We start from the raw sequence: 11,329 nt of genomic DNA, 5'->3' as shown, positions 1-11,329 counted from the left end.
AATATTTGTTCTGCTTTTACTTTCTTGACTTCACAGTGTTGGGGGAATAAGCAACTTCTCCCTGTGTTTTTACAACACTTCATCAGCTTCATTTCTAACAGCCGTATAATGTCGACGCCCGAGTGACTGTCTGCTCCTCGTCACCCGGCAAACCAGACCGCCCTCCCGCCCCCACGCCACCCTCTCCGGCGTGTTGGGGAACAAGCAAACCCGGTTGCCCGCTGACCTGACCCCGTGTGAAACACACCCGGGGCGGAGGGGGCCGCTGCGCTCCCAGCCCGAGGCCCTCGCCTTCCCATCGTGCTTTGAATTGTCCGAAGCATCAGTTCTTCCTGCAGGTAGCAGGCAGTTCTGCTCGTTGTGCTTCAGGATGCCGTCGCCATTTAAGACAGTCCTGGTCTCTGGAGCGTCTAACCTGCCCCTGTGGGCGTTGTCCCCGGTCTCTCCAACAGGGTGACTCGCGCACAGTCAGGTCTTTTAACCCTCTGAACAACAACAAGACTGGCTGCGGCACAGCCGGGGACAGCGAGGATGAAGCGCCTGAAATCACTGCCCTCCAGACCCCGCACACCCCAAATTATTCCCCAGAGGCCTTCTTCCCTTTTCCTCCCCCTTCCTGTAGTCACTAAGATACCAAAGGAAAAAAAATCCCGCGTTCTCTCACGGCTATCCCCTGCGGTCGGCGGCCGGAGCCACGCACAGCGCGGAGCCCAGGTTGGGGTGGAGGCACTGATGTCGGGCCGGTGTCCTGCAGAGCCCAGGCCAGCGCCCCTCTTCCCTCTCCAGGCCCTACCAAGGCAACCCGACGTTCGACCCCGAGTTCATCCGCTCCAAGTCCACGGCCGCCGCCGGCCTGTGCTCCTGGTGCATCAACATCGTGCGCTTCTACGAGGTCTACTGCGACGTGGCCCCCAAGCGGCAGGCGCTGGAGGAGGCGAACGCAGAGCTGGCCGAGGCCCAGGACAAGCTGTCCCGGATCAAGAACAAGATCGCTGTGAGTGCGTGCGGCCCCGTCCGCCACCGGGGCTGCCGTTCTCGCGCACGGTCCGGCTCTCTGCTGAAAGGGGTCTCCACGCTGCCAGGAGTCACTCAGCAGCACGGGACAGCGCACGGGAGCAGATGCAGGGGTCCCATCCTGCCGGGAGCCCGCTGCCCGTCCACCCTTGGTGGGCAGCCCCACTCCCGGCCCAGCCTTCGCCGGGGCTGCTGCCCCATCCCCTTCCAGACCCTCCATCCCGTTTCCCCAGGAACTCAATGCCAACCTGAGCAACCTGACGTCGGCGTTTGAAAAAGCGACAGCTGAGAAGATCAAGTGCCAACAGGAGGCCGACACCACCAACAGGGTGATCTCGCTGGCCAACAGGTAGCTCGCTCCACCCCGCAGGCCACCCCTCCTGTCCCTCAGACACCTCCGAAAGGAAAGGGACAAGCCCGCGGAACGGCCTCTGGAGGAGGAGGGATGAGCCCCAGGTGGGGGAAGCTACGCCCCAGCTTCCACCCCCTGAGCACCAAGCCAACGGGATAAATGGGATGGCTAACCACTGACCCGAGTCCCCCTCTCCTGGAGCTGGTGACACTCCCCGGGTGGACCTGGGCACTCCGTGACCTTCGGGACATTCCATGACCTTCGGGAAACATGACCTGGCACAGCACAGCGTCCCGAGGCCCCCGCCTGCCTGGGGCCCCTGCTCGGGCAGAACTGGGTTATGTCCCCGGGTCACCTGCACTGAGGAGGTGGGCGCAGGCCTGCCGGCTCATCACGTGGGGCATGGTGTGTCCAACGTACATGGACTCCAGAGCGGGCTGTCCAGGGGGAGCGTGACGTGAGCCACATCTGTCCTTCGAAACTTCCTAGTTGCCACCTCGAAACAGTGCAGAGAAGCAGATGAAATGGGTTTTGATAATACGTTTCATTGAACTCCAAACCTGGTCATTTCGATGAGTGACGAGTGTGAGAATGACCGGGGGGATGTGTCCTGTGCTTGGTTCTCTCCGTGTCCCTGAGCCCCAGGTGTGTCTGTGCCGAGGCCATTTGGGTTCAGACCGCCATGTCGGGGAGCCGGCTGCCGGTGCTCAAGGCTGCCCCATGAGCGGCGCGGCTCCAGAGCTGTGTTCTCGTGTTCTCGAAAGCAAGCCCCGGACCCTGGGGGGGGCCATGGGCAGGGTCCACACCGCGGCTAGGACGCGGCTTCAGGTTGTCCTTCCTCCTCCGCAGTGGCTGCTGATGGCGGCCTGGTGGTTGTCAGCGTGACATGGGGACCCTGGGAGGTCCCCAGGCTACATGAGGCTGGCCCCAGAGGGCTGGGGCCCTCACCTCCTCCGCTGTGGGTCACGGGGAGGCAGGGTGGTGTGGGTGACGCTGAAGACAGACCACAGTGGGCCTCATGCAGATGCCCCCTAAAGCAAAGGGACGAGCCCGCGGAATGGCCTCTGGAGGAGGAGGGATGACCCCTAGGTGGCCCACTGAGGGTCAGGGGCCAGGCCTCGAGCTGGTGGCCCGAGGCCCCAGGCACACCCTGGAGTGCCCGCTCCTCACGCGGCCAGGTGCCCTCAGAGGCTGCATTGTCCTGGGGCCACCATGGCTGCCACCCAGCCTTCCCACAAGCCAGAGCGTGCTCAGTGGTGTCTGGGGAGCAAGTCCGGCTCGTGGGCGAAGTGGCCGGAGCGGCAGGGTAGCCGTGGATCAGCGCAGACGGCCTGGGGAAGGGAGACCCGGTGTGCCCAGTGCCGCCTCCAGAAAGCATTCGTTTTGCTTCCCTAAAGCCCTCATTCCCCAGAATTCTGTGCGCCTCTCCCCCACCCCCCCGCAGTGTTGTCACTATTGAAGAATCAAGCAAAGTAAGGGGTGCTAGGCAAGGGTTCAGAGGGCACAGTTGGGGGGCACACCCACGTTGTTCTCCTCCAAGCCTCCCAGGTGCACGGTCCCCTCCCTGACCCCACCCATCTCGGTGCCATTCTAGGCTGGTGGGAGGACTGGCTTCCGAAAAGGTCCGCTGGGCCGAGTCGGTGGAGAACTACAAGAGCCAGGGGGTCACCCTGTGCGGGGACGTCCTGCTGATCTCGGCCTTCGTGTCCTACGTGGGCTACTTCACCAAGAAGTACCGGAACGAGCTGATGGAGAAGTTTTGGGTCCCTTACATAAACAAGCTAGCGGTGAGCGGCTCGTCCCTCAGGGAACGAAGGGAGGTCCCCAGGGGCAGGCCAGCCAGGTCTCCCCTTCCATCCCGAGACTGAGGCTCTGGCCATTCGGGGTCGGGACTGGGGTCTGCTGTGGCCGACGCTGACACCCACCAGGGCGATGGGAGTGGCAGTGTCCTCGCAGGTGGCCCGACACCCACTGTCCGTGCCCGTTGGGCAGTGAGGCCACACCGCTGATTCTGAGAGACAGCGCCCCACCCCCCGCAGGTCCCCATCCCCATCACGGAGGGCCTGGATCCCTTGAGCCTGCTGACCGATGACGCAGACGTGGCCACTTGGAACAACCAGGGGCTCCCCAGTGACCGCATGTCCACTGAGAACGCCACCATCCTGTGCAACACGGAGCGCTGGCCCCTCATCGTGGATGCCCAGCTGCAAGGAATCAAGTGGATTAAAAACAAATACGGGGACGCACTGAAAGCCATCCGCCTGGGGCAGAAGAGGTGCCGGGCGCACCCACGCGGGGTGGGAGGGGGTCGCCGGGCAGAAGAGGTGCCGGGTGCACCCACGCGGGGTGGGGGTTCCCAAAGCAGCTGCCACTGGCTCTGCTGGGAGACATGCCTTGGATGGTTCGTACTTGTTAAACCGTCACTGGGTCTTTAAATACACACACTAGCCAACGGGTGGGTTTCTTTTTCTTAATATCTGGCCCTTGGAATGGCACCAAGAGTAAAGAACTAAACTTGGGGCTCTGACCCCCCCCCCCCCCCCCCCGTTACCTGTGGCTCCTGCAGTCAGGTGCACCGTCCTGGGCTCCCGGCCCGGCTGGACTCCGACCTGGCCATTGGCAGGCCAGGGGCTGCTGACTGCTCCTCTTCTCTCTCATGTGGTTTATTTTCTCGTTACCCATGAGGAACAGGGGCCACAATAAGGGCCACCCTGCATGACGTCCGTCCGGGAGCACAGAGTAGGTTGGATGGGGGCCCCTCTGCTCCCCGAATCCCACAGGGCGGCTTATACAGAAGCCCTGCACTCCCCTCAGGGGAGGACAGGTTTTGGGGGGCCCTGAGCTGCTGGGCCCCTCGGCCACCTCTCCTCCAGAGCCTCCTGGGGCACGTAGCTGCCAGGTCTGTTGCCCCCCTGTGGCTCACTGTTGCCGGTGCTGTGCCCGCAGCTACCTGGACATCATCGAGCAGGCCGTTTCCGAAGGGGACACCCTGCTCATTGAGAACATCGGCGAGACTGTGGACCCAGTGCTGGACCCACTCCTGGGCAGGAACACGATTAAAAAGGGAAAGTGAGTTTCCGGTCCACCCCCCACGGTCTAACCCGCACAGCCCCAGGAAACAGTGCAGTTTGGCCCCCGTGCCGAGAACAGTGCGGGGAACGTCCCTGGTGTTCCCGGGGGGCACCAGGAGCTTCCCCAAAATGCTGCCGTGTGGGACGGACCCCAGCTCAGAGGGGAGACGGGATCATGGGGCCGTACCCCAATTGGGGATAAATGCACCGTCTAACAGTGACAACCACCTGGTGGTGGTTCTTTCGACTGGTTGCCTCTCCAGCGCCCCCTACTGGGGACCTGGCAGGCAACCCAGGCGTGTGCCCTGACTGGGAATTGGACCAGCGACCCTTTGGTTCGCGGGCTGACTGATGCTCAATCCACTGAGCCACACCAGCCAGGGCCAGGAAGTGATTCTTAATGGTCACGTTTTTCTTTCTATTTTATATGTTTTGCAAATCTTGGACCTATTTTAGTTTTCTTTTAAATATATTTTACTGATTATGCTATTACAGTTGTCCCATTTCCCCCCTTTATTCCCCTCTGCCCTGCACACCTCCCCCTTCCCACATCCCCCCGCCCCATATAGTTCATGGCCATGGGTCGTACATATAAGTTCTTTGGCTTCTCCATTTCCCACACTATTCTTACGCTCCCCCTGTTTTGTACCTACTACTTATGCTTCTCATTCCCTGCACCTGTTCCCCTCTCTCCCCCTGCCCCTCCCCGCTGATAACCCTCCCTGTGATCTCTGTTCCTGTGATTCTGCTCCTGTTCTAGTGGTTTGATTAGTTTGTTATTGTTGTTGTTTTTAGGTTCGGTTGTTAATAACTGTGAGTTTGTTGTCATTTTACTGTTCATATTTTTTATCTTCTTTTTCTTAGATAAGTCCCTTTAACATTTCATATAATAAGGGCTTGGGGAAGATGAACTCCCTTAACTTGACCTTATCTGAGAAGCACTTTATCTGCCCTTCCATTCTAAATGATAGCTTTGCTGGATAGAGCAATCTTGGATGTAGGTCCTTGCCTTTCATGACTTGGAATACTTCTTTCCAGCCCCTTCTTGCATGTAAGGTCTCTTTTGTGACAGTCTTACGGGAACTCCTTTGTAGTTAACTGACTCGTTTCTCTTGCTGCTTTTAAGATTCTCTCCTTCTCTTTAATCCTGGGTAATGTAATTATGACATGCCTTGGTGTGTTCCTCCTTGGGTCCAGCTTCTTTGGGACTCTCTGAGCTTCCTGGACTTCCTGGAAGTCTATTTCCTTTGCCAGATTAGGGAAGTTTTCCTTCATTATTTGTTCAAATAAGTTTTCAGTTTTTTGTTCTTCCTCTTCTCCTTCTGGCACCCCTATGATTCAGATGTAGGAACGTTTAAAGATGTCCTGGAGGTTCCTAAGCCTATCCTCATTTTTTTGAATTCTTGTTTCTTCATTTTTTTCTGGTTGAATGTTTATTTCTTCCTTCTGGTCTAAACCATTGATTTGAGCCCCAGTTTCCTTTCTGTCACTCTTGGTTCCCTGTGCATTTTCCTTTATTTCACTTAGCATGACCTTCATTTTTTCCTCTATTTTGAGACCATACTCAAGAATTTCTGTGAGCATCCTAAGTACCAGTGTTTTGAACTCTGCACCTGATAGGTTGGCTATCTCTTCTTTGCTTGGTTGTATTTTTTTTCTGGAGCTTTGATCTGTTCTTTCATTTGGGATGTATTTTGTTGTCTTGGTGAGCCTGTTACGTAGTAAGGGGCGGAGCCTTAGGTGTTCACCAGGACAGGGCAACCCACGCCGGTGCGCTGTGATTCTGTATGTGGGGGAGGGGCCCGAGAGGGAACAGTGCTGCTTGCTCAGCTCTCTGCCCATTTTCAGTCACTTCCCCCACTACCCACAATCAAACTGGGCCCCTCTGGTGCTGATTCCCGAGTGGGTGGGCTTGTGCATGCTCTAGGCCCCTGTGGGTCTCTCCAACGACCTCTCCTGTGAGGCTGGGCATTTCTCCCACCGCCACCTCAACCCCCACAGATGTTTTCAATCAGAGGCTTTGAGGCTTCATTTCCCTGAGCTGGAAACCTGGGTTGCTCGGCCCGTCTCGCTCCCCAGTTCCCCCTCCTTTATCCACACCGAAATGTGGGACCGCCTGCTCCTCCAGTCACCGCCTTGCCCGTCTCTGCCCCTCCCACGGGTCTGGATGAATGTTTCTTCTTTAACTCCTTGGTTGTCAGACTTCCATACAGTTTGATTTTCTAGCAGTTCTGGGGTTTTTTGTTTTTGTTTTTAAATTGTTGTTGTCCTTCTTTCGGTTGTGCGAGGAGGCCCAGTGAGTCCACCTACACCTCCATCTCGGCCGGGAGCCTGCTTTAGTTTTTCAAGTTCAGACGAAGTTCATACTGTGCACATTGAAATGGACTATTTTAACGTGTACGATCCAGCGGCATTTAGTGCACTCACAGGGTGGTGCAGCCTCCACTACATCTAGTTCCAGAACGTTCCCACTGCCCGGCAGGAAACCCTGTGCCGTGGAGCAGTCACTCCGCTTCCCTCCCCCGGCCCCCCGGCAGCCCCCAGTCTGCTGTCTGTCTCCCCGGAGCCGCCTGCTCCGGGCGCTTCCCATCGGCGGAACCCCATGCTGTGTGGCCTTGCGCGTCCGGCCTCTGTCACGCAGCACCATGCTGTCAAGGTGCATCCACGCTGCGGCAGGGGCCAGAGCTCCGCTCCTCGTCCCGGCCAAGTGGTATTCCATCCTGCCGGTGCACCGGGCTTTGCTTCTCCAGTCGTAGCCTGGGGCGTTGAGCTTGTAGTTACCTTTCTAACACAAAGGGATTAAATCAGCGTGAAGTGCCGTGGCTCAGTGGATTGAATACCAGCCTGTGAACCAAAGGGTCACCGGTTTGATTCCCAGTCAGGGCACATGCCTGGGTTGTGGGCCAGGCCCCCAGTAGGGGGCGCATCAGAGGCAACTGCACATTGATGTTTCTCTCCCTCTCTTTCTCCCTCCCTTCCCCTCTCTCTAAAAAAATAAATAAAATCTCTTTTAAAATAAATAAATAAATCAGCACAGTCTAAGTGTCGGAGCTGATGGGAGCCACCTTCAGCTGCAGGGCCACACGCAGAAGCCCAGCACAGAGGTGACGAGTAAACACACTGAGGTCTGGACTCTGAGAAGGGCCTGGCAGGGGTGCTGATGCACCACGGGTGACGTTAGGCCCCCACATGTGAGCGTGACCAGAAAAAGGGGAGCAAAGCGGGGAGCCAGACAGAAGCACTCCCCATGGAGGATCAGCGCACCTGGGAGCTGCCGGAACTGCCGGCGCTCTGAAGTGGGGTGCGTGAGTCTTTCTGATGGAAGGAAGGCCTCTGAGGCGGAGCCCCAGCTGAGCGTTTCTGCGGCGGCCCCCCAGGGAGACTGCCGAAAAGATCAGAACAAGCCAGCCAGAGTCAGTGCGGCCGCACCTCACAGCCGGGCCGGTCACAGGGCAGAGAGGAGGACCAGCAAAGAAAGTCACAGTCCCTTCCCAGCAACCATGGGAGGGGGTTAGGCAGCAGCCAGCGAGGGGAGAGCCGGCCACCAGGCGGGTGTGGAGGGCGGTTGGTGTCTGTCTGGCTGCCCCACGCCACCCCTCTGAGCCCTTCCTCCGCTGACCTCCAGGTTCATTAAAATTGGCGACAAGGAGGTGGAGTACCACCCCAAGTTCCGCCTCATCCTGCACACCAAGTACTTCAACCCCCACTACAAACCCGAGATGCAGGCTCAGTGCACCCTGATCAACTTCCTGGTCACCAGGGACGGCCTCGAGGACCAACTCTTGGCCGCTGTGGTGGCCAAGGAGCGCCCAGATCTAGAGCAGCTGAAGGTACGAGGCCTGACATCGGCCACAGGTGGCCCAGGGTGTGCCGGCTCCTGGGCGGAAAGCGGGGCGGGTGATGGAGGCTCCCTGGCTCTCTGCGTGATGTGCAGCTGCCTCTGCTCGTCATGCTGAATTGTGTTTTGGACGAGAGAACAGCCACTTCCTGCCCGGCTGCCCCGATGTGTAGCTCTCAGTGAAATGACCACTTGCCCAGACCTCCCAAAGTGCCAACCCGCCGCCCCACAAGGCCAACCTTGCTGCTGGCTCCCGAGTACTGGGCCACCACACACAGGGCACGGAGCGGCCCCAGGCCCCACGCTTCTCCCTGGGTCCCCGAGCCCTCGTCACACTGTGGCTGATGGCAGGCAGCCGCAGAGGCGGGGCAGGCCGGGCACTGTTGGGGCTCCCGCTCCGGCCAGCTTCCGCTCACCGTTGTCTCAGCCGAGGCAGGACTGAGCCGTGAGCGGGTCCCCGCCCTGTCTCTGCCCCTCCTGCAGGCGAACCTCACCAAGTCTCAGAACGAGTTCAAGATCGTTCTCAAGGAGCTGGAGGACTCCCTGCTGGCTCGCCTGTCGGCCGCCTCCGGCAACTTCCTGGGGGACACGGCCCTGGTGGAGAACCTGGAGACCACCAAACACACGGCTAGAGAGATCGAGGAGAAGGTGGGCCAGCCCCAGGCCAGGGCACACGGCCGTGGCTGCTGGGCTGGCGAGGGGCAAGGCCCCAGCACCCCGGCCGACGGCCGACAGCACCCAGGGAGGCCTCCGAGGGAGCCAAGAGCGCTGGGTGGGGAGGCTGGCCCACCTGCTCGTGGGGGTCACCCGCCTCCACTTCCACGGCAGCCCCTTCCGTTTGTTTCCAGGTTCAAGAGGCGAAAGTCACAGAAGTTAAAATCAACGAGGCCAGAGAGAACTACCGGCCGGCCGCGGAGAGGGCGTCCTTGCTGTACTTCATCCTGAACGACCTCAACAAGATCAACCCCATCTACCAGTTCTCCCTCAAGGTGGGGCTATGCCCGTCCGGGTCTGGGACCCCCGGGGCGAGGGGCGGCTCAGGCAGCAGTTGCGGGGGGGGACAGGGAGCCAGGGGAGCCAACCCGGGGAGGGGTCCTGGTCCTGGAGCCTCCTTGGGCTCGCCCGCCTTCCCCAGGCCTTCCACGTGGTCTTCGAGAAAGCCATACAGAAGACGGCGCCCGCCGACGAGGTCCGGCAGCGGGTGATCAACCTGACGGACGAGATCACCTACTCCGTGTACATGTACACGGCCCGCGGGCTCTTCGAGCGGGACAAGCTCATCTTCCTGGCCCAAGTTGCCTTCCAGGTACCGCCCCGCCGCAGCAGCCCGAGTGGGGGCCAGACGGCAGCCCCAGCGCCTGGCAGCTTGTGGGATGGGGAGCCACCATGTGGGGGCACCAGGCATCCCTTTGGGTGAGGGCTGTGCAACAATGTGAATATTCTGGAGGCCACTACCCTTAACTGGGGTTCAGATGGTATATTCTGTTACGTGTATTTTACCACAATGTAAAAAAAACCCAAAACAGCCTTGGCTGGTGTAGCTCAGTGAATTGAGCATGGGCCTGCAAACCAAAGGGTCGCCAGTTCAATTCCCAGTCAGGGCACATGCCTGGGTTGCAGGCCAGGTCCCCAGTAGGGGGCACGTGAGAGGCAACCACACATTGATGTTTCTCTCCCTCTCTCTCTCTAAAAAAAAAAAAAATCTTTAAAATATAAAAGTAAATAAACAAAACAAAACCACGAGGTGAAGACAAAGTTTTGCCCTGATCCGAAGGGGCAGGACAGGCTGCAGACCCCTTTCTGCCCCTCCCGCACTGACCGGCCCTGCGCCCCGCAGGTCCTGTCCATGAAGAAGGAGCTGAACCCGGTGGAGCTGGACTTCCTGCTGCGGTTCCCTTTCAAGGCTGGCGTCACGTCACCCGTGGACTTCCTGCAGAACCAGGGGTGGGGTGGCATCAAGGTGGGCACTCAGCCGGGAACAGGGTCCCCTCTCCCCACTCCAAATGGGGATGTTCACCAGGCTCACCAGCCGTGCCATTCAGTAAAACTGGGGGCGCCAGGGGCCGGGCCCCAAGACACAGGCTGCCTGCCAGTGCGAGGGGACTCCACTTTCCTACCCTAACGCAGCGATGTTTCTCGGTCCCCACGCACGTTCCCGCACAGCGCACGCTGAGCCGCGGCAGGCCCCAGGGCCCCCCCACCTGCGGTTCCCGGGAAATTGCAAAGTGTCAAGGTTTTTCCTCCGATGGCTGGATACACACACACAGGGGCCCTGCGTGTCTCTGATCAGAAAGTCCTGGAGTAGGCAGTCCCCTGCGGCGGGACTGGCCCCTGTTCCAGAAGCCTCTGGAGAAGCGGCAGGAGTCCGTCCCCAGGAGAGGCCTCCTCCCGGGTCCCTGCTGCTGTCCCAGGTTTGCCGGTGGCTCGCGGTCTCAGCGCAGGAGGGCCGTCTCTCCCCAGGCGCTCTCGGAGATGGACGAGTTCAAAAACCTGGACAACGACATCGAAGGGTCCGCCAAGCGCTGGAAGAAGTTTGTGGAGTCGGAAGCCCCGGAGAAGGAGATCTTCCCGAAGGAGTGGAAGAACAAGACGGCCCTGCAGAAGCTGTGCATGGTGAGGTGCATGCGGCCCGACCGCATGACCTACGCCATCAAGTGAGTTTCCCGCCCCGGCCCGGCATGGGGGGCGGGGCGCTGTCTCCACCACGCCGGGTAATGGTGCCTCTACAGCGTGGCTCGGCGAGGACCCCGGTGCACAGGGGGGGAATGGGGCCCAGAGGAGCTGAAGCGTTGGACCCTGCGCCGGGTGCCCCCTGACTGAGCTCTGGGCTCCTGTGAGGTGGAAGAGCATGGCGAACCTCCCCAGTGACGTAGAGGGAGGGTAGCCTAAGTCCCAATCAGAAGCCAGTGAAGGCCAGACTAGGGGGCGACTACACGTATCGGGGTCCCAGAGGGTCCCAGATGGGGCGGCCCGCCTGGCACCAGCCACAGGCTCCCCGTGGGACTGTGGGGAGGCCTCTAAATGAACAGGTCCACCCGAAGGGCCTCGGGGGTG

General features: G+C 59.6%; 1 protein-coding gene across 1 annotated transcript in view; it reads left to right on the top strand.

Moving 5' to 3' along the window:
- The window catches only part of DNAH17 (dynein axonemal heavy chain 17), an 86,840-nt gene that overhangs the window by 61,229 nt on the left and 14,282 nt on the right, over positions 1–11,329 (top strand). The window contains exons 60-70 of the mRNA XM_071219274.1: positions 787–994; positions 1,248–1,363; positions 2,961–3,153; positions 3,406–3,641; positions 4,313–4,435; positions 8,063–8,267; positions 8,759–8,923; positions 9,124–9,264; positions 9,411–9,581; positions 10,113–10,235; positions 10,736–10,929. Of these exons, the coding sequence (XP_071075375.1) occupies positions 787–994; positions 1,248–1,363; positions 2,961–3,153; positions 3,406–3,641; positions 4,313–4,435; positions 8,063–8,267; positions 8,759–8,923; positions 9,124–9,264; positions 9,411–9,581; positions 10,113–10,235; positions 10,736–10,929 (1,875 nt within the window). The remainder of the gene's footprint in view (positions 1–786; positions 995–1,247; positions 1,364–2,960; positions 3,154–3,405; positions 3,642–4,312; positions 4,436–8,062; positions 8,268–8,758; positions 8,924–9,123; positions 9,265–9,410; positions 9,582–10,112; positions 10,236–10,735; positions 10,930–11,329) is intronic.

This window comes from Desmodus rotundus, chromosome 9 (assembly GCF_022682495.2).
Source record: "Desmodus rotundus isolate HL8 chromosome 9, HLdesRot8A.1, whole genome shotgun sequence".
Lineage (NCBI taxonomy): Eukaryota > Metazoa > Chordata > Mammalia > Chiroptera > Phyllostomidae > Desmodus > Desmodus rotundus.
The sequence above is the reverse complement of the archived record's forward strand: the minus strand, read 5'-3'. Positions and strand labels throughout refer to the sequence as shown.